Source organism: Triticum aestivum, chromosome 3B, assembly GCF_018294505.1.
Source record: "Triticum aestivum cultivar Chinese Spring chromosome 3B, IWGSC CS RefSeq v2.1, whole genome shotgun sequence".
In the NCBI taxonomy this organism is placed as follows: Eukaryota; Viridiplantae; Streptophyta; class Magnoliopsida; order Poales; family Poaceae; genus Triticum; species Triticum aestivum.
This window is the reverse complement of record NC_057801.1, coordinates 142,888,114-142,911,055: the sequence shown is the minus strand read 5'-3', so window position 1 is coordinate 142,911,055 and position 22,942 is coordinate 142,888,114. Positions and strand designations below refer to the sequence as shown.

General features: G+C 43.5%; 1 protein-coding gene across 2 annotated transcripts; it reads right to left on the bottom strand.

The window, feature by feature from the left end:
* Positions 1-17,371: 17,371 nt before the first annotated feature.
* Positions 17,372-22,194, bottom strand: LOC123069042 (L10-interacting MYB domain-containing protein). Of its 2 annotated transcripts, XM_044491779.1 has the most exons (4): positions 21,735-22,194; positions 18,536-19,301; positions 17,958-18,450; positions 17,372-17,625 (listed from the first exon to the last, which is right to left on the bottom strand). In XM_044491779.1, exons 2-3 carry the CDS (start codon positions 19,299-19,301, stop codon positions 17,978-17,980), a joined length of 1,239 nt encoding a protein of 412 aa, XP_044347714.1. In that variant the 5' UTR covers positions 21,735-22,194; the 3' UTR covers positions 17,372-17,625; positions 17,958-17,977. The 2 variants fall into 2 exon arrangements, with proteins under 2 accessions (XP_044347714.1, XP_044347715.1); XM_044491780.1 differs by lacking the exons at positions 17,372-17,625; positions 17,958-18,450; positions 18,536-19,301 and adding exons at positions 19,530-20,216; positions 20,309-20,612.
* Between the last annotated feature and the right edge of the window lie 748 nt (positions 22,195-22,942).

The window sequence follows — 22,942 nt, the reverse complement described above, 5'->3', positions numbered from 1 at the left end:
GGGACCCTAGCCGGCTCAAAGCATCAACCACCTCATTTTTCCTGTGATCAACATGTTCCAATTGATAACCTTTGAAATGACCAGCAATAGCATCAACCTCTCGGCGGTAAGCCGCCATGAGCGGGTCTTTATAATCCCAAGTGCCTGAGACTTGCTGAGCCACTAAATCTGAGTTGCCAAAGCACCTCACCCGACTTAGATTCATTTCCTTAGCCATCCGAAGACCATGGAGTAAGGATTCATACTCAGCTGCATTGTTAGTACAAGGGAACATCAACCTTAAAACATAACAAAATTTATCACCTCGTGGGGAAGTCAAAACAACTCCAACCCCCGAGCCTTCCAACTTCCTAGATCCATCAAAGTGAATAGTCCAATATGTACTATCCAGCTTCTCCTCAGGCATCTGCAGCTCTGTCCAATCATTGATGAAATCCACAAGTGCTTGAGACTTGATGGTTGTGCGAGGCATATGTTTCAAACCATGGGGTCCAAGCTCAATGGCCCACTTGGCTACCTGACCTGTGGCCTCTCTGTTTTGAATAATATCTCCTAAAGGAGCAGAACTAACCACAGTGATGGGATGACCAAGGAAATATTGCTTGAGCTTTCGACTAGCCATTAACACCACATATACCAGCTTCTGCCAATGCAGATACCTCTGCTTGGATTCAATGAGCACCTCACTGATATAATAAACCGGCCGATGAACCGGATACTCCTTGCATGATTACTTTCTTTCCACAACAATTGCCACGCTGAAAGATCGGCTATTGGTAGCCACATATAACAACAAGGGCTCCTTATCAATGGGAGCGGCAAGGATCGGTGGTTCAGCTAATTGTTTCTTCAAGGCTTCAAACGCCTGATCAGCAGCATCACTTCAGACAAAGTGATCTGTTTTCTTCATCATTTGGTACAGAGGGATAGTTTTTTCTCCCAACCGGCTTATGAAACGGCTTAAGGCCGCAATACGACCCGCTAGATGCTGAACATCATTAATACATGCTAGTTTAGCCAGTGAAGTAATAGCCTTGATTTTCTCCGGGTTAGCTCCAATGCCCCTTTCAGAAACCAAAAAACCCAAGAGCTTGCCTGCTGGTACACCAAAGACACACTTAGCCGGGTTAAGCATCATTTTGTAGACCTGAAGATTTTTAAAGGTCTCCTTCAAATCATCTATCAAGGTTTCCTTCTTCCTGGACTTCACAACAATATCGTCCACATAAGCATGAACATTGCATCCAATCTGACCATGAAGGCAATTTTGAATACACCGCTGGTAAGTCGCCTGGGCACTCTTGAGCCCAAAAGGCAACATAGAAAAAGGCTCCAAAGGGAGTGATAAAGGCTGTCTTCTCCTGGTCCTTAACTGCCATCTTGATCTGATGATACCCGAAATAAGCATCCAAAAAACTCAAACGCTCACAACCCGTCGTAGCATCAATAATCTGATCAATACGAGGGAGAGCAAAAGGATCAGTCGGGTAGGCCTTATTAAGGTCTATGTAATCCACACACATGCACCAAGTACCATTTTTCTTAAGCACCAGCATCAGGTTAGCCAACCATTCAGGATGAAAAACTTCAACAATGAACCCAGCTGCCAAGAGCCGGGCCACTTCTTCACCAATGGCCTTACGCCTCTCTTCATTGAAGCGATGAAGGAATTGCTTGACCGGTTTAAATTTCGGATCAATATTGAGAGTGTGCTCAGCGAGTTCCCTTGGTACACCTGGCATGTCTGAAGGCTTCCATGCAAAGATGTCCCGGTTCTCACGGATGAACTCGATGAGCTCGCTTTCCTATTTCGGATCCAGATTAGCACTGATACTGAATTGCTTGGATGAATCGCCAGGAACAAAGTCAACTAGTTTAGTGGCATCTACTGATTTAAATTTCAACAGGGGGTCATGCCCTGTGGTTGGCTTCTTGAAAGGTGTCATATCCGCCGGGTTAACATTATCTTTGTAAAACTTCAATTCTTCTGTTGCACAAACGGACTCAGCATAAGCAGCATCGTCCTCTTCACACTCCAAGGCTATCTTCCGGTTCCCATGAACTGTGATGGTACCCTTATAACCCGGCATCTTAAGCTGCAGATAAACATAACAAGGCCTTGCCATGAACTTAGCATAAGCCGGCCGCCCAAACAAAGCGTGATAAGGGCTCTTAATCTTAACCACTTCAAAGGTCAACGTCTCAACTCTGGAATCATGATCATCACCACAAGCCACTTCCAAAGCTATCTTGCCCACAGGATATGCCGACTTACCAGGCACCACACCATGAGAAACAGTGTTAGACGGCTTAAGATCTTTGTCCGTCAAACTCATATGACGAAAAGTTTCGTAGTAAAGGATATCGATACTGATGCCTCCATCCATGAGCACCTTAGTGAACTTGTAGCCTTCAACCTGATGCGCAACCACCAAAGCCAAATGACCTGGATTGTCAACCCGGGGTGGGTGATCCTCACGGCTCCAAAGAATAGGATGTTTAGACCATCGCAAATAACGGGGAATCACCGGCTCAACTGCGTTCACCGCCCTTTTATGAATCTTCTGGTCTCGTTTACATAAACTCGTGGTGAAACATGATACTGTCCACTCTTCAACTACTTCGGGTTACTCTGATAACCAGATTGCTGCTGATTCCCTTGACCAGACTGCTGATTAAAACCACCTTGATTGCCTTGACCCTGGAAACTAGAGTTTGAGTCGCCACCACCAAACCCGGGCCCGTGAGAGCCGGATCCTGAGCCGCCATTCGGCCCATGATTATTCTGGAAAAAATTGGAATTTTTGTGCTCCCTCATGATGAAGCAATCCTTCAATAGATGGTTTGCCGGCTTCTCATGCGTACCATGCTTTGGGCAAGGCTGGTTCATCATTGCCTCAAGGTTGAACTTTGGTCCGCCAAGCTGGGGCGGCTTTCCCTTTCGAAGTTGATTATTATTCTGCATATTGGTGTTGGCCATAAAGTCTAAACCACCCTCAGCCTTGCGCTTATCGTTGCCACTGTGACCTGTCGTGTTATGTTGTTGTCCCTTCGCACTGGCACTCCCCTTTACCCGCCTTCTCCTCATCAGAGTCGGGGTCTTTGGTACTATTAGAGTCGGCATATTTGACGAGAGCCGCCATGAGCTCCCCCATGTCATTGCAGTGGTGTTTAAGCCGCCCCAGTTTCTGCTTAAGGGGGAGGAAACGACAATTCTTCTCCAACATCAGGACTGCTGGACCTGCATTGATACTATCCGATGAGTGTATAACAACTGAGATCCGGCGTGCCCAATTGGTTGTTGACTCGCCCTCACCTTGGACACAAGAATCCAAATCCAGGATCGACATAGGTTGCTTGCACGTGTCTTTAAAATTTTGGATAAAGCAAGCTTTCAGCTCTGCCAATGATCTAATAGAGTTAGCGGGCAGCCCTTTCAACCAAGTACGAGCCGACGCATCCAACATCATGGTGAAATACTTAGCACATGGAGCACCACTAACATCCAGCATCTCCATGGCCATTCCTAGCTCTCAATCCAAGCCTCAAGGGGCTGATATGTTGTGTAATTAGGCACCTTACGAGGACCCTTGAAATCCATAGGTAAATGCTCGTTATGCAGAGCAGGCACTAAACATGGCACACCCAAGGATCTAGAGGTCATTCCTTCCTCCAATGATGCTGATGGATAAACCGGATATTGTTGTTGAGCCGCTAGCTCAGCCTCCCGACGCGCCCTGCCCTGATCAACCAAAGTCTGAGCATTGACACCACTACATGCCGGGCCATGCTACGAGGCTGGTTCTGGTGTTGCTCGCTGCTTGAAACTGTTGGCGAGTCAATATGTCTACTATAACTCCGGCTTGGATGAGGAGTTGAGGCAATTCTATCGTGGCTGTACGAATAAGCCGCATGTTGATCCATCGCTGTCTGAAGAAGTTCTCTGGCCCTCCGCGTCTCTATTACAGATGGAGACTCGTCTTCAACTGGGAGAGCCGCCAATCGTGTTGCAAAAGCAATCATGTAAGGGTTTGAATAATCACCCAGCGGTGTCGGAACATGCTGAGGTGGAGTCATATCCAAATGATGCGGATCCATAGTGCGCGGCTGAACCAGTGCTCCAGTCACGGGCCCCTCAACCGCCCGGTTCACCACAGGCGGGTCACTGGTCCCTGCCCCAGGCGTGTTGAAGAGGTTTATCGCATCGTGAACCAGTGGTAAACGACTCTAGTCCCTCCTTCTCATGATGGCATTTGAAGTGTTTTGATCCAAGGTGAGCCGGAACGACTCTGTCTGAATCCGTTGTGCATGAGCGTCCAAAACATTTCGCTCTGTGGCCATCCTGGCGTTCTCAGGTGCCAGTTCTTCCTTGTCTTGAGCTATCTCATCTTGTAGCTTCGCGACGTCCACTTTATGATGTTTCTGGTTGTCCGGGGTCACCTCCACCCCCATCACAATCGCCAAAGCCTCCAATAACTCTATCAGAACTTGAGCCGGCGGGCGTGCAGTGCCGCTAGCACTAGCCGTCACTGCAGCCATTGAGCTGGAGGTCATAGCCGCGGCGGCCTTTGAACCGAGTGTCGGCTGTGTACCGGCCATGAAGATCGCAACCCTGTTCAGCGGCTCATAGGGGTCCAAAATACTGTTGCCATCGGAACAGCCCCCAAGCCGGTCGTCTTGCACTTGATACTTTGAATTGGTCTCACCTGTGGATGATTCACCATCAGAGTAGATGGCCACCTCACCACCAGACATAGATCCTTCCTCAAACTCCGGCCCATGGATGAAACTCACAAAGGCATGCTTCATGGCAGGTTGAACCTGTGCAGGTCGTGCATGCTGAGCCGTCTCGATGATGTCGATGTAGGTGTTCGGCTCAGGGCCCGGTTCACTGATCTTGCCAATGAAGATGTGGATTCTGCCGAAGGGGACCCGGTACCCGTACTCAATTGAGCCGGCCTCGGGGCCCTAGCCTGCGTCGTCGATGTAGAGCTTGCCGCAATGACTTTTGGTCATCCGGCCGACAGCGTATCCCTTGATCCCTTCAAAGCTGCCATTCAAGAACTCGAAACCACCATGCGCTGGCCCCACGGTGGGCACCAACTGTTGTGGACTTGACACAGCAAATGTCCTAGTGAAAGGACTTAGTCGTGGAGCCATCGCAACTAGGTTAGCTTAAAGGGGTTAATTAGGACAAAGGACACAGAGAGTTTATATTGGTTCAGCCCCTCACGGTGGAGGTAAAGGCCTACTCTAGTTTGGGGTTGTATTGCTTGGGTTTCAATTACCAGGGAGCGAATACGCTTGACCTAGTTCTCGATCTCTCGTTTCTTGAGTTAACCCGCTGCCGGGTCACCCCTTTATATACACAGGTTTATGCCCGGCGGCTTACAGAGTCCCGGCCGGCTCATACACAATGTGTCTGGCTCGGTGACTAACTAAGCCTGCCTTACAATACAAGTTATACATGTGGTGGTTCATCCCCTTGGGCCTCAAGTCGCCTCTGGGTCTTGGGCCTTCAACGGGCTTTCTATGACCCGTCATCTTCATTGATAAATCGCCAGTGGTATAACCCAGCCCCTCCTGGGCGGTTCATACCCAGTAGTTATATCCCCAAAATGTTCCCTTCGTTTTATTTGTCCAAAAATGCCAAACTTCGGGAAAACATTCCTGGATGTTTTCCTCCTTTGTCGGTATCGTGTAGCACCATGTTAGAACACCCCCTAGCGTTGCTTATTATCTTGTCATGCATAGTATTACACTTGTTTGCTCTAGATTTATGGTTTCTTACCCCTCTTCTTCTCCGGTAGACCCCGAGACCGCTATTGATGCCCATGTGATCGACGACGTCGACGACGACCCTCCTTCCGTTTCAGCAGAGCTTCTAGGCAAGCCCCCCCCCCCCCCGATCACTCTGATATCACCCATTCCATTCTCTCTCATGCGTGCATTAGATTTTGCTATTGTATTTGATACTCCTATATCTGATGCATAGCCTACTTTTGTAACCTGCTCATTGTACCTTAACTGTTTATCCTAAACTGCTTAGTATAGGTTGGTTGGTGATCCATCAGTGACCCTCACCTTGTCCTTGTTGCCCCTGCTTCATCATCGACGACTCAATCGATGTGATCGACAACCAGAGCCCGACACCTCGCATCACTTCACCCCTTAGTTGTACGACTCTGCATAGTTACTATTGAGTGCCGAGGGTGATACCTCGTAACGCACTCCTGATGATAACTCTGTAGTGTAGCTATTCGGTCGTGGTCATCAAGGGTGATTCCTCCTTCACCACTCCTGATATGACTCTGTCGTGCAGCCCCTCAAGTATGAACCTCAAGGGTGATTCCTCCTACATTCACCTTGATGATTAGATCGAGTGGAATCCACCGAGGGTGATTCCTCGGGGTTCCCCCTTGATGTTTGGACACATGGTTACCTTGACTTTACTTGAGACCTTTGTGAAAGTCGGGCGGGCCCAGAGAGCACCAGCAAGATGTTACGGTGGCGGCTGGTTGTTTAGCGGTATCACCCAGGAGGGGTGGTAGCTTGATAACCCACAAGTGTAGGGGATCGCAACAGTTTTTGATAAGTAAGAGTGTCGAACCCAATGAGGAGCTAAAGGTAGAATAACTATTCCCTCAAGTTCTATCGACCACCGATACAACTCTACGCACGCTTGACGTTCGCTTTACCTAGAACAAGTATGAAACTAGAAGTACTTTGTAGGTGTTGTTGGATAGGTTTGCAAGATAATAAAGAACACGTAAATAAAAAGTAGGGGCTGTTTAGATAAAGATGCAATAAAGTAAATATAGCGAGTGTGGAAAAGTGGTGGTAGGAGTTGTGAAATTGTCCCTAAGCAATTGACTACTTTACTAGACCGATAGAAAGTTTTATGTGGGAGAGGCCACTGCTAGCATGTCATCCCTGACTTGGAATTCTATGCACTTATGATTGTAACTATTAGCAAGCATCCTCAACTACTAACGTTCATTAAGGTAAAACCCAACCATAGCATTAAGATATATTGGCCCCCCTTCAATCCCGTATGCATCAATTTCTATGCTAGGTTGAATCTTCTGTCACTCTAGCCCTCCAATACATAGTCCTATCAACATACAACTAACCCTATGGTGTGATCCACACGTGCTCTCATATGATGGGAACCAAAGGATAGCAACATAATCACAAGCAAATTAAACTAATCATAGCAATTCATCAATCACCGATAGGACACGAAAATCTACTCAGACATCATAGGATGGCAACACATCATTGGATAATGATATGAAGCATAAAGCACCATGTTCAAGTAGAGGGTACAGCGGGTTGCGGGAGAGTGGACCTCTAAATATAGATGGGGGAAGGTGATGGAGGATGTTGGTGAAGATGGCGGAGGTGTTGGTGAAGATTGCGGTGATGATGATGGCCCCCGACGGCGTTCCGGCACCACCGGAAGCAAGGAGGAGAGAGCCCCCCTTCTTATTATTCTTCCTTGACCTTTTCCCTAGATGGGAGAAGGGTTTCCCCTCTGGTCCTTGGCTCCCATGGCTTGGGAGGGGCGAGAGCCCCTCCGAGATTGGATCTATCTCTCTGTTTCTGCATTCTCAGATTCTACCCCTTCACTGTTTCTTCAATATCTGGAGATCCGTAACTCCGATTGGAGTGAATCTTTCGCCCATATTTTTCTCATAAAATTAGCTTTCTTGCGGCAAAATAAGGGCATCAACCGCCTTACGGATGGCCCACGAGAGTGCCAGGTGTGCCCAGGGGGTGTGGGCGCGCCCCCTGTCTTGTGGCCACCTCAGACACCGTTTCACGTTGATTCTTCCTTCGGAAAATCCCAAATATTCCAAAATAATTCTCCGTCCATTTTTATCCCGTTTGGACTCCGTTTGATATTGGTTTTCTGCGAAACATAAAACATGCAACAAACAGGAACTGGCACTGGGCACTGGATCAATATGTTAGTCCCAAAAATAGTATAAAAAGTTGCCAAAAATATATGAAAGTTGAAGAATTGGCATGGAACAACCAAAAATTATAGATACGACAGAGACGTATCAGCATCCCCAAGCTTAATTCCTACTCATCCTCGAGTAGGTAAATGATAAAAAATATAATTTTTGATGTGGAATGCTACCTAGCATAATCTTGATCATATGTCTAATCATGGCATGAATATTAAGACACGAGTGATTCAAAGCAATAGTCTATCATTTGACATAAAAAACGATAATACTTTGAGCGTACCAATAAAGCAATCATGTCTTTTCAAAACAACAAGGCCAAAGCAAGCTTATCCCTACAAAATCATATAGTTTGGCCATGTTTCATTTTCGTCACACAAAATGCCCCCATCATGCATAACCCAGATGACAAGCCGAGCAATTGGTTCATACTTTTTAACGCGCTTCAGCTTTTTCAACCCTCAGGCAATACATGAGTGCAAGCCATGGATATAGCACTATAGGTGGAATAGAATATAATGATGGAGGTCTTATATGGAGAAGACAAAAAAGGAGAAAGTCTCACATCGACGCGACTAATCAACGGGCTATGGAGATGCCCATCAATTGATGTCAATGCGAGGAGTAGGGATTGCCATGCAACGGATGCACTAAGAGCTATAAGTGTATGAAAGATCAAACTAAAAACTAAGTGGGTGTGCATCCAACTTGCTTGCTCATGAAGACCTAGGGCATTTGAGGAAGCCCATCGTTGGAATATACAAGCCAAGTTCTATAATGAAAATTTCCACTAGTAAATGAAAGTGACAACATATGAGACTCTCTATATGAAGAACATGGTGCTACTCTGAAGCACAAGTGTGGTAAAAGGATAGTAACATCGCCCCTTTTCTTTTTCTTTTTCTTTTTTTTCTGTTTTCTTCTTTTTTTTCTTTTTGGGTGGGCTTCTTTGGCCCCCTTTTTTATTTAGGCTTCTTTGGCCTTTCCTTTTTTTCTTTTTTTTCTTTCATTTTTATGGGGAAATGCTCTATAATGATGATCATCACACTTTTATTTACTTACAACTCGACATTACAACTCGATACTAGAACAAGGATATGACTCTATATGAATGCTTCCGGCGGTGTACCGGGATGTGCAATGATCTAGCGTAGCAATGACATCAAAAAACGGACAAGCCATGAAAACATCATGCTAGCTATATTACGATCATGCAAAGCAATATGACAATGAATGCTCAAGTCATGTACATGATGATGATGGAAGTTGCATGGCAATATATCTCAGAATGGCTATGAAAATGCCATGATAGGTAGGTATGGTGGCTGTTTTGAGGAAGATATAAGGAGGCTTATGTGTGATAGAGCGTATCGTATCACGGGGTTTGGATGCACCAACGAAGTTTGCACCAACTCTCTAGGTGAGAAAGGGCAATGCATGGTACCGAAGAGGCTAGCAATGATGGAAAGGTAAAAGTGCGTATAATCCATGGACTCACATTAGTCATAAAGAACTCATATACTTATTGCAAAAGTTTATTAGCCCTCGAAGCAAAGTACTACTACGCATGCCCCTAGGGGGATAGATTGGTAGGAAAAGACCATCGCCCGTCCCCGACCGCCACTCATAAGGAAGACAATCAAAGAAACACCCCATGCTTCAAATTTGTCACACAACGGTTACCATACGTGCATGCTACGGGACTTTCAAACCTCAACACAAGTGTCTCTACAATCCAAAACCACCCACTAGCATGAATCTAATATCACCATATTTATATCGCAAAACTATTGCAAGGAATCAAATATATCATATTCAGCGATCTACAAGTTTATGTAGGATTTTATGACTAACCATGTGAATGACCAATTCCTGTCATCTCTCTAAATAGATATAAATGAAGCAAGAGAGTTTAATTCTTTCTACAAAAGATATGCCCACGCTCTAACAAATATAAATGAAGCAAAAGAGCATTCTACAATGGTGGTTTTCTATGTGAAGAGAAAACAGGCAATCCAAACATCAAACGATATACGTGAAGCACATGAAGCATTCTATAAAGCCATACTCAAAAGATTTAAATGTAGTGCAGTGAGAATTCTATAAATCAACCAAGATCTATCTCATACCAGCATGGTGCATAAAAGAAAAGTGAAAACTAAATGCAAAAGACGCTCCAAGACTTGCACATAATGCATGAACGAAACGAATCCGAAAACATACCGATACTTGCTGAAGAAAGAGGGGATGCCTTCCAGGGCATCCCCAAGCTTAGAAACTTGAGTCTCCTTGAATATTTACTTGGGGTGCCTCGGGAATCCCCAAGCTTGAGCTCTTGCCTCTCTTCCTTTTCCTCATATCGAGACCTCCTCGATCAAACACTTCATCCACACAAAACTTCAACAGAAAACTCGGTAAGATCCGTTACTATAGTAAAGCAAATCACTACTCTAAGTACTGTAGAAAACCAATTCATTTTTTTTTGCATTGTGTCTACTGTAATATAGCTTTTCCATGGCTTAATCCACTGATATAAATTGATAGTTTCATCAAAACAAGCAAACTATGCATCAAAAACAGAATCTGTCAAAAACAGAACAGTCTGTAGCAATCTGAACATTCACCATACTTTTGGTACCCCAAAAATTCTACCAACATTAGGAAAAATAAATAATTTGTACAGAAAGACAGTGCAAAAGGAATCAGAACCACTTGACGTTCCAGTTAAAAATGTAAAATCGAGCACTACAGCCAAAGTTTCTGTCCTGCACCATACAAACCAACAAGCATTGTAAACATCCTAAAGGCAAACCTTGGCACATTATTTTTATAATACAATGGAATTGTACAAGGGGATAATTATTTTTGATGAAAATTTTCTGTAATCAAGATTCACAAAGTTTCCGTGAGCATGAACAAAGTTCAAGGCTAGCTCCCACTTCAACAATGCTTGTCTCTCTCACTTTCACTTTCCTTTTTGAAAAGTTTTTAGGTTCCCATCTTTATTTTTTTGTTTTTAAACTATATGAAAGCACACAACAGAAATAAATGACTCTCTAAAACTTCTAGGTTGTCTCCCTGGCAGCGCTTTCTTTAAAGCCATTAAGCTAGGCATATAGTGCTCAAGCAATGGATCCACCCGGATTCCAAGGTATATCAAAGCCAATTTTAATTAACAATGATTTGTAATTTAGTAGTGAGCACAAAGTAACATATATCATGAAACAACGAAGTCTAACTCTCTTCCTATGCATCGACATGTCATAAAAGAACAATTCATGCACACCAAGTAAAGGCCAATGCATAGTATAAGCAGTTTCTTGCAATTCTATCATATTGGAAACATGGAGAGGCGGAGATATAGTTCCTCTCTCATAATAATTGCAAGTACGAGCAGCAAGCACATGCATATTACATCTATCAAAATCATCATGTGCAATAGTAAAAGGCAACCCATCAATATAATCCTTAATAAGCACAAACTTTTCCGATATAGTGTAGTTGGGAGAATTCAAAAAGATAATAGGACTATCATGCGTGGATGCAATAGCAACAATTTCATGTTTAACATAAGGAACTATAGCAAGTTCATCTCCATAAGCATAATTCATATTGGCATCTTGGCCACAAGCATAGCAAGCATCATCAAAAAGGGATATTTCAAGAGAAACAACGGGATCATAGCAATCATCCTTCGGTAAGCACGAAGGGGAATTAAACAATGTATGAGTTGAAGAGTTACTCTCATTAGAAGGTGGGCACGGGTGATCAATCCGCTCTTCCTCCTTTTGTTCTTCACTCTCCTCATCATCTTTTTCATCCAATGAGCTCACAATTTCATCACTTTCTTCTTCCATAGCTTCCTGCAAAATATTAGTCTCTTCTTGGATAGCGGAGACTTTCTCAATAAATGCATTAATATAGTAATTGTATTCATAATTATCATAGCAATATCTAAGTATAGCAAGATTTTCAGGCCTATAAACATCATCATCAAAAGCTTCATATTTTTCAAACAAAGATTCAATTTCATAAGCAGCCTTAAAAGCAACAAAATCTTCAATTTGTTCAACATCATAGTAATCATATATACCATTAGCATAAGAAGCTAAGGTTTCATTGTCATTAAATTTGCATGAGAAGGGAAGGTGTGGAGCCTTCATCCTAGAGCAACAAGTAACATCATATCTCAAGCATTGTTGCCTAGCATACCACTTCAACATTTGAATTTGATCCCATAATAGTTTCCCTTTTTGTGTCAAGCGATAATCCCTAAAGTATTCATGTTGATCCAACGTGTCTCCCATAACATAATTGAAAGGGGTTTTCTCAGGATTATCAAAGTAGTACATAATTTCTTTCACATAACGAGCATCGATAGTTTTAGGAGGTTTCCCATCTCCATGAGTAGCAAGTACACCTAATTTTTTTGGTATTTCATGTTCCATATCCATAACTAAAGATAGAGAACAACTTAGAACAGCAAATAAAAATTACTTAGTGATAAACCAAACAAGCACACACGATAATATTCACCCCACACTATGACTCCCTGGCAACGGCGCCAGAAAAAGGTCTTGATAACCCACAAGTGTACACTACAAAAAAAAGACACATCCATGACATTTTGGGCCGAACGATTTTTTTTTTCTGTCATACATATGACACTTCTATGACGATAATTGTGACAAAACCCGGTATCATCATAGATGTAGTGGGCTCCTACTTCTATGACAAAAAATCATGACAGAAAATGGGCTTTTCATCCTGGGCGGGCCGGAGACGCAGCTGCATGACATTCTTTGGGTCGTCCATGACGGAAAAAACCATGGTACAAGCGAGGGGAGGAAAATTTCAGGGAGTTCCCGGTTACGGTGGGAGGTCGGGGGCCGAGAGATGCGTGTTTCTCTTGTAAGGTACGCCCATGTGTGCGAGGCATTTGCTCTAACTGAACCCGAGCGAGGTGTTGGGCTCTAACTGAACCCGAATGATTGCACTGCAGGCTACGCGTTACTGAACCCGAGCGATCGATCGATGGTTGTTAACTGAACCCGATCGAGCGATTCCTTCGCTACTGCTGCTAACTGAAGCCGATCGATGCTGCCTCTCTGGATGAATAGTGAGCGTTACGGGGGGGTTTGGATGAACAGTCACTACAAGGATTCGGGTCTATTGCAACAAAATCGTTTGTTGTAATACATGATGTTTCGTGGCGATAAGTACCTATTGCCACAAAACGCCATTCGTTGGCAGCCGTTGCGACTGGACACATGGTAATAGGTTATTACCACGAAAAAGCAATCGTGGCAATAAAGCGTGCTATTGCAACATCCATGTGGGAAGTTGCCACATGTTTTCCCGTGGCAACACTCACCTGATGCCACAATTTGATTTGTGGAGATAGCTTTAATGCAACATGTAATGAATCGTGGCGACTGATATCTCATAGCGATAGACATTTGTGGCAACAACCTATGCCAACAAGGGCCGTTTCGTGGCGCATTACTCTTTCGTGGCAATAGTGAATTGTGGCAATAAATTATGACAACAATCCTTATTTTTGTGGCATTAGGCATTTTGCTACGACCCACTACACTCGTGGCAATAAACTATGGCAACAATCCTTGTTTTCATGGCATTAGGCATGTTGCCACAACCCACTGCACTTGTGGCATTAACTTATGGCAACAAATATTCCAATCGTCGTAACAGGAAATTGCAACATACTTGTTTTGGTGGTGATAAATAGGTATCACAACAGGTAAAATCTTTGTAGCGAGAAACTATTGCGACAATTTAAACTTTTCGTGGCGATACTCTATTTCAACAAAACTTACTTTGGTGGCGCCAAAAAGTTATCGCATCGTGAAAAAAATGGAACGCATGGGCATATTTGCTAGTACAAATAAGTTTCCACAACCCAAATATTTTGCATCAACAAGACACATAATTCTGCCAAGCCCACGAATTTTGATTAAATTGTTTCATTCAATTACAACAATCATTAGAGGTACATCACTAAAGCCACATTACCATCATTACAACGAAAAATAGTCCAACTCATACATTATACACATAATAGTCACTGCCAAATTACAAATGATCGCTTCAAATGCAGCACCATGGGTTGCATGAGATTTGTCCTTGAGATGGAGGAGGTAGAAGTGGATGATGCCATTCTCGCTCTGGTAAAAGGCAGGAAATAATCCTGAGCATTTGTTAAAATAGTACACTAATGAGTTTCTAGCTGGTCTAGAATAAGGAAATAGGAAATGATCATTATATGCACAGTACAATACATATTATGGAGGAAAGGAAACAATTATGACTCAAGAATGTGCATCACACTTCTCACTGAAACAATTGTGGGAAGGCCTATTTTTGTATTTTTGAAACAAGTAAAAAGAGTTTACAATTGTCAAAAGTCCTATTTTATATTCAAAGATATACAATTCTAATGCAGTATCTATTTTCTATTTGATGTTATGTACATAAATGCAAGAACACACTGCAGAACAAAAATAGTTCTTTTTTTTCAAATTCACAAACCTCACAGAAGGCACATTCACAAATATGACTACACTTAATCTCAACTAAATCAATTCATTAGTATTTACCAATCCTCACAAACATTCACAATTTCCAGCATTTAGAGGCAATGTAAGTGACGTAGATCACTACGAACAGAGAGGCAATACAGATAAACTCAATATAAACTATTTAAAACTACCACAGAGAACTAGCAGTATAAACACTTTACTGTGGCAAAACACAACTCAAGTCTAGCATGATAATTTCGGTTCTTATCCAGTTCTACAAGTCTAGTTAAGTCATATCTACAAGCCATGCAGAAGTAAAAAAAACAATAACCTGCAAGTTACCACAGTACCATGCCGAAATTTTAAGTACATAATATCCTAGGCAAATTGTGCAGTAGCATGAGTATTGAGTATAAAACCATTGAAACCTAAATAGCTACAGTTTTAAACATTAGTATACCATGAACAAGAGGAAGCAACCATAGTACAGAATGTGATCGGAGAGCAGCCTATGAGCTAACTCAAGTTAACATATGCTTCCTATTACATTCTACCTAGAACAAGATAAACCAGAGCGAGAAGAGGGGGGGGAGGATGGAAGACCAAGGACTTACCGGAGCCAGAGACGAAGTAGAAGTGGACATCTGTCGTCGTGCCTGCGGTCACCACATGCAGTGTCGGTGTTGTCCTCCTTGAGGAGACGTGCGCCATGGATGGGGAAGACAATCGTGAGGTTGATGCCGACAATGAGTGCGCTGACCGTGGGGCGTCCGACGGCCGCCTAGACCCAGCCAGGGCCGGCCCTAACATTTCGAAGGCCCTAGTGCAAGTTAGGTTTAGTGGGCCTGACGGACACGCGGGTCTTCACAAGCACCGCTGCACGCTGCTAGCACAAGTTCAACAAAGTGTAGATGTGACTTGTTTTTCATGATAATATGATAATGTCAAAAATAACAATCCTCACCATATTTTACGATGTACCTACAGATAGCAGTTTTGGACAAAAGCACAGACGCCTTCTATGCAAGTAGCTACATAGAAATCCCACAACATAATAACAAAGCAGTATCTAATCATCATGTGCTTATTTGATGATACTTAATCACCACTAATATGAGGCACCCACTTGTGCAACAATTTCATGCAAAGTAATCTTTCACAAAATTCGCAATCAACAAGGAAAGATGGGCAATCCAGACGAGAAACAACTAACCTGTGGATGTGGGCTGCTGTCAACGCCTCACCGCCCAATCGCCGAATGTGCCACTTCATCAGTCTCCTTAGGATACTTTTAAGATGGAAGAACAAAAGGTCCTGCTTGGATAATGAAGAGGTTAAGGTAGTAGTGATACATATAAATTTTTATTCAATTAGCATCGGTTTGGGCGCCCAGCCTCTTGGGAAATTGGTTCAATTAATTAGCAAAGAAAGGAGACGAGAAGACTGGGTGATGAACAAGAGACATGTATCTCGGAAATACCTTTTTTGAATAGAGACCTAACAATTAGGCTGGCTGTTGAGCTGTTCTCACTTTCGTACGTGACTGGTTCCTCACACCGTAATAGGTTGAGCCTACCGCTACCATTTCATCAGTTTACTTTTTCTTCTACTCATACGTATATACATACAGTATGGGCCCCTATTTTGCCTGGGCCCTAGGCGGCTGCACGCCATGGCCAAGGGCCGGCCCTGGACCCAGCCCCGGGCGCGTCGTCGGGAGGAGGCTGAAGCGAGACGGCAGGGGACATTGCGGACGGCCGCCGACGCCACCATGAGGAACAGCCACCACCGATCCAGCAGCAAGATTGCTGGTTCTGACCATGGACGGAAAGGATGGATAAAGTAGAGGGTCGCGCGCTGGAGTTGAGGTGGTGTGGTGGTCGGGGTCAGAGAGGAGGTAGAAGCCGGCGTTGCTGCCGCGGTGGATCCGGCAGCTAGATCGTCAGATCTAGTCATGCACGGAACAGCCGAACGGTGTGGGTCGGCCTGGACATCGCACCGGTGGTGCTTGCCCCGGTACTACCTCCGAGCGCCTCGGCTGGACAGGGAAGTCGATGATTGGAGAACACAACGGGAGGAAGGAAGGCACGGGGAGGAGGAGCTGGGTCGAAGAGAAGCCGGCGGCTGCGGGTGCCAGGGGAGAAAGAAGAGAGGGATAGAGAATTAGGGATTGTGTGCCATCCGTTGGATCTTGGAAAATCAAACGGTTGGGGGTACGATCCGTGGGCGAGCTTATTTGACCAATCAGAACGCACGGTTTGCCTCACGCAGGATCGCTCCTTGGCTGGGAGTCATAATGGGGTTTCCATAAAATTTGTCAAGTCACCTTTGTGAAATAATAATAATAATCTCTACCTAATAATAAAGAGAATTAGGTTTCTGCGGTACGTTATAAAAACTACCCTCGAAGTTGCCCTAAATTATCCACTATGCCACCTATAAGTGAAAAAAATGACTCAGTTTTTTTTCTTGAAGGCCGCTGCGGGGTTTGATTATTAAAGAGCGGTACCCTAATAAATCACAAGCAGAGGAGTGCTGCACTGGTCTGTGCTTTGACACATCATTTGGGAGACTTGGGGCCTGTTCGTATTCACTCCACTCCGTCAGATCCTTAGCTCCACTCCCAGCTCCTAGTTTGCTAGCTCCCCAGGTCAAATGAGGAGCAGACAACTTGTTCGGCAACTAACTCCACTCTGCACTCTGGATTACAGGCTCCCCACAACACATCAAGCTGGTTTGATACTGGTCAATACGGGGATCACTTGTTGTGCCAATGTTAAAACACAGTGCAGACAAAATGCACAAATATGCTGAGTTTACTGAAAATAATGCTGAAATTTCACTCATAATTTCTTTGTGCAAAAATTCACTTTATCGCACAAGAACGCTTCAGCATGAGTTTGCTGAAATTACATGATTTTAGCAACATAAACAAATAGGATTTTTTCCTAAGATAAACACAAACAAAGGCAACATAAACACATGTACTTTGTAGACATCACTCTAGTCCAGTGGAGGTCCTGCATTCAACACATGAAAACCTTTATGCAATGCTGGTGATTGCTTGAATAGAACCAAAAACATATATACTCTGCTTCGGATGGTTTCACCTACAAAATTACGAAATTTGTTAATACGTACAAATACACATCAATTGTGAAAGAAGCAAAATCATGTTGTCATTGAACTAGCTAAGAACATCTTCTGGATTCTAGACTTATGCATCTTGCTACAAGGAAATAAATGACAAGTAATATTGTGACTAATATTTCAGCTACTAACAAAGGCAGTGAACAGTTTCGACATGTTTGGAGACAACATTCACTTGTTTAACTTTACGACCAGTCATCTATGAGAAAGCATGAATTTATCAAGCAAGGTAAAAACTAAATAACTGTAGCAAATAAAAACACATGAATGTGGTAGAAACTAGTATACTCACATTTATAGCAGAAGTGGAAGTCACCAACCAAGAGCAATATTAGTTGCTAGTCTATTACGGAACAGGTCCATGTCTTTATCACTAGCCTCCGAGGTTGACACATCTGATGCATTCGGAGGGATGGCATACCGTTGATACCTTGAAGGGATAGTTGGGACATAGTTGGGATCTCTGTCGACTCGAAGAAAGTGAAGATCACCCTTATCATGATATCGAACGTAGTTGTGAAGGGTCATAGTGGCAGCCACTATCATCTTTTGAGTTTCTACTGAATAATTGGGCATTTTTAGTAGAATCTGCCACTTCATTTTCCACACACCAAATGCTCTCTCGATCACATTACGCTTGGATGAGTGTATCTTGTTAAATTTCTCCTTAGGTGTTCTTGGCGCCACACCTCGTTGAAAATCAGGCACGTGGTACCTTTCTCCCTTGTAAGGTGCGAGATATCCAGGTCTATTAGGATAGCCCGCATCCACAAGATAGTACTTACCTACAAACAACAAGCAGGTTGCATGTAAGGCCTATGATTTGTTTACAGAATTTAAATAAAAGAAATTATTATAGGAACTACTAACCCTTTGGAGGATGAGGGAAGGTATCTTTGTCAGCTTCAATTGCATGATACAAGACACTGGTATCATGCATAGAGCCGGGTTGACCAACTGAAGTGTACATGAAATGCATGTCAAAATCACATATTGCCAGAACATTCTGTGTTGTTGATCTTGACCTTCCAATGTATCTAACTTGGTCGCCAGCAGGAATGGTAGCTCTGACGTGAGTACCATCTAGTGCGCCGATGCAGTCCTTAAGATGTGGATAAGCCCTTCTATCCTTTTGAATCCTTGGGTGCACACTACTAAAGTTCGGGTCCTTAGGTTTCAGGTAATCTGCTGCCATCTTAACCACACAGAGTAAAACCTCATGAAACTTCCGGTGGACTGTATCTCCTGAGTGCTTGAAACGATTTTGTGTTCTCCTATTAGACTCGCAACCCCCTAATGTCCACAAGAACATTGCAAGCGCTTCATAACTGCTTACGAAACAGGTTGATTTGAAGCCATACTTTTTGACCAACAAGTCATGCAATTGAAAGAAGAGGCGTGCGTTCATCCTCAACATGGTATATGTTTCTCCAGGTGTTGAGATCGTCTCCTGCAGCCATCCGAACCCACTGAGAATAGAATTCCTTGGGTCTGCCTTGATCAAATAGTTGTCATAGTACTTCCCTGCAAGTGTTGATGCACCGGCATAGATGTTGGACATTGATTGGACATGGTGGCATACCCTCTTCTTCCTTTCTTCATAACTATCACTATCATTGTCACTATCCGATGACATCTGCACATACACAAGTAACAACAATTAGTACTTAATTATCAACCAGATTAGTCATAGCAGAAAGATAAGTAAGAATCATATGTAACATTAAAGACAAGTCATATGTAACAACATTTATCATGTAACCATCAGCAAGATGAGTCATAGCAGCAATATAAGTAAGATTACAAGAAATATTACCAAGATTGAAGACACACGGCTGAAACAAGGTAAATGAAGACAAACAACTGAAAAAGGGAAGAATGGGACTAACATAATAATGTTACAACCCAAATAGTCTTACAAGTAAACCAGAGTACATAACTAAGTTCAAACTTTAAATTAGTATTACATCCCAATAGGCAAAAACAACAGCAGTAGCATCTAATGCCCATACTTGCTATTGTATTTCCTACGCAACCAATCTAAACGAGCAGCACTTTCAGTCATATGCAGGAACATCTCTCTCTGCTCTCGCTTCACAAATAGTTCACTAGCAATGAAATATTCATCACTGCCTACTATTGCACCACACTCAACAACCAGATCCATCACAGAAGTAATCGATGAACTCTCTTCTTTCTTCATGTATGACTCAAAGCTGGATTGGGTCCTCTCTGCTATATCTCCAACCCTGGTTATCTGTTCTTGTATAACAAGAGATGTCTTTGGCTTCTTGTTATTGCCATCCACATACCTGCCAAGTCTCTTCCCTTTTCCATCGGCATGTGACTCACCTGTTTGGGTCTCCTCCAGATCAACATCTTGTATGTCGTCCACATTGAAAACTGAAGTTGCACTGCTAGATTGGGGAATGGTGCCTGAAGCAGGATTCCAATGATCTGTACCATCACTTGTGATGTCAGCAAACATGATAGATAAGTTATTCTCATTTCGAAGTCCGCGCTTTCGGAATTTGCCACAGCCAGGGATGTCCTAAAATACAACAAAACAAAGCTTAATTAGCATCACTACTCACGGAACAATTGCTTATATGATAAGAACAAATAGGAAAAGTCATGACTCACTATCTTTGCTTTCTTCCACCATTCATCATCTTGTTTGATGGTGTTTCTCTCATAGTCCCACCCACCACCAGTCTCCTTCAATTTGAGTTTTCTGAAATTGCTGTAATCAGTCTTCAACTTATCCCACTTGTTCTTTAGTTGGAGCCTGGTGTACTCCAGGCCTGTTCTGACTTTAAAATCCTTCGCAACTTCCTCATAAGCATTTTGAGTCAAGTGCTTGTCTGGCCTATTGCCAGCACGCACTTGTTGGACAAAGAGCTCGGTCAAGATCGTAGTGTTATCGTCACTCCAATCGGCAGACATTCTTCAAGAAAATTATACATTAATTGCAAGCATTACAATCTAACACATATAGATGAACAATCATCAATCATGCTCCTAGTTACATACCAGCAAAGACCATGGTTATAGGAAGAGAAGGGGTTCACTAACATATTTCAGTCCAAAGAATAATAATAGTTACAGGTTATAGGCAGAGAAGGGGTTCACTAGCTACTTCACCCCATCCATGTCAATCAGGGCAAATAAAAGAAACAAAGGCAATATTTGGTCATGGTCTAATTACATTCCAACGGCCAGGAGACAATTCAAGATGTATTTCTGCACTACTTTCCTACAACATCCATGGATTGAAAGGGAATTTAATCAACAAGACGTCACGTGGATCTCACTAGTCCTTGCTGGATTACTTTTTCTTACATTTGTAAATCACTAGTATATACTTTCTGTATCTACTTTACGGCATCCACTAGTCCTTTCTGTATCTACTTTCACAGCATCAACGACCAGGTGTACACTGTGTGTGGGAGTGATGTGCGTGTGTTTTATTTACAGGGTGTGTTATGTACTGAAGAGGCGATTGTGATATGCAGAAAAATGTCTGAATCTCACTTTTTGTCTCGTTCTCTCCGTTCTTCATTCTCTACTATTTCTATGATTAATCCGTGAGACCCAAATCAGGGTCTCACACTACTTTGACTACTAATCCTTGCTGGGATTATTGACATGTAGAACTAATACTAACTGGAATAAAGAATCAGGAATCAAGAACGCCTAGAACTAATCAGCAATATCAATTAACAAGCTAGCTAGTTCACGCCCTCCATGTCAAGGCAAATAAAAGAAACAGAGGCAATACATATAAGTTTACAACATCCATGATAATCATGCAGTGTGTATTTGTTATCTAAAAAAGGAAACTCTATCTGTCTCTATGCTCTCTGTCGCTCATCCCCTTTCTCTACCAACTCCCCTAATTCATCCCCTTCCTCTCAATTTCCTGAGATAATCCTTGCAGGAATTATAGACATGTAGTACTACTACTTACAGGAATCAAGAACCAGGAATCAAGAACACGTGGAACTATTCAGGAATATGAATCAAGAACAGTAGAGGAACAAGGGTGAAGAGGGGATATGGATCTCACCTTGCTGTATGTGACGTAGGCGTGGGTGCCGACCTTGCAAACGACGAATCCGAGCTGCCGGGGACGAGGACGAGGCCCTGGTGATCTCAGCCGCCAGAGGTCCACACAACCCGTATGCCCCCAAAGTTATCGCCGAACAGAAAGCTGCCTTGGATGAGGAGGGGGGCGAGGAGATGGCGAGGTTGCAGGGGTGAGAATTTGGCCGGGGATGACGAGGGGGGCGAGGAGATGGCGAGGTTGCAGTGGTGGCCGGGGAACTGCGGCGGCGGCGGCGCAACGCTAGGGTTCCATGGTCGGGGGAGGACCCTGGGATTCGCTCAGATTGGATCGAACCGGTAGGTTGGGGAGGGGGAAAGTGAGGGAGTCGTGGTGGGGAGCTCGGTTTCAGCAACTCCGTGAAATTCAACTGCGAACCGCTCCGCTCCGCTCTTTCGACTCCGCGGAGTTGTACCGTTCGGCGCTGCTCCGCCCGCTCCCGGAGCGGAGTTGTGGAGCGGAGTGGCTCCGAACAGGTCCTAAGTATACTGAAACAAGCATGTGGAATATGATAAAAAATGTATTGTATAAATTATTATTATTATTATTTGTGAGGGTATAAAGAATTATTACATAGAGTATGATCCCTCCTCGAAGAACCACTAACACGAAAGCTAGCTGACATGTACATTGTTGTCTGCATACAGGTCGATCAGTTGAACAGATGAACAACAAGAAGGTCCAAATGTGCACATGCTCACGGATAAATGCAGTTTACTGCTGCGACCTAGGAGGTGATTGCTTTCCAACTATAGAACAATGCCAAAAAGGTTGTGCTCCTGGATGCAAGCGATCTCGTACCTTGACAGAGCCATGAGCAATCATTACATACGATTAATGAGCATAATGTCACTATTAATAATATTTAGGACGGCCGTAACCTTAAACTTATGTTTAGAAGATGTTTTACCCATGAGCAGATGGCTCTTTGGTTTGAACTAGTAGAAATTGCCAGTTCCATTCAGTTAGCAGATGAGGATGACTCTCCTGTGTGGAATCTGAATTCCAAAAAAGTGTTCACAGTTAAGTCCTTCTACAAGTTCAGTAATTTCCGAGTGGTCTTGCCTACTACTGCTCCTGCTGTTTGGAATTTAAAAATTCCCCCCGAGGATTCAGATCTTTCTCTGGCTTTTGGTCAATAATAAACTCCTGACCAGAGATAACCTGAGCAA

Bases quoted from the DNA above. Each gene is read 5' to 3' on its own strand.
- LOC123069042 (XM_044491779.1), bottom strand. From the start codon at position 19,301: ATGTCATCGGATAGTGACAATGATAGTGATAGTTATGAAGAAAGGAAG. The intron at 18,451-18,535 runs GTTAGTAGTTCC...TGTTGTTTGTAG, and splicing joins CTTCCCTCATCCTCCAAAGG to GTAAGTACTATCTTGTGGAT.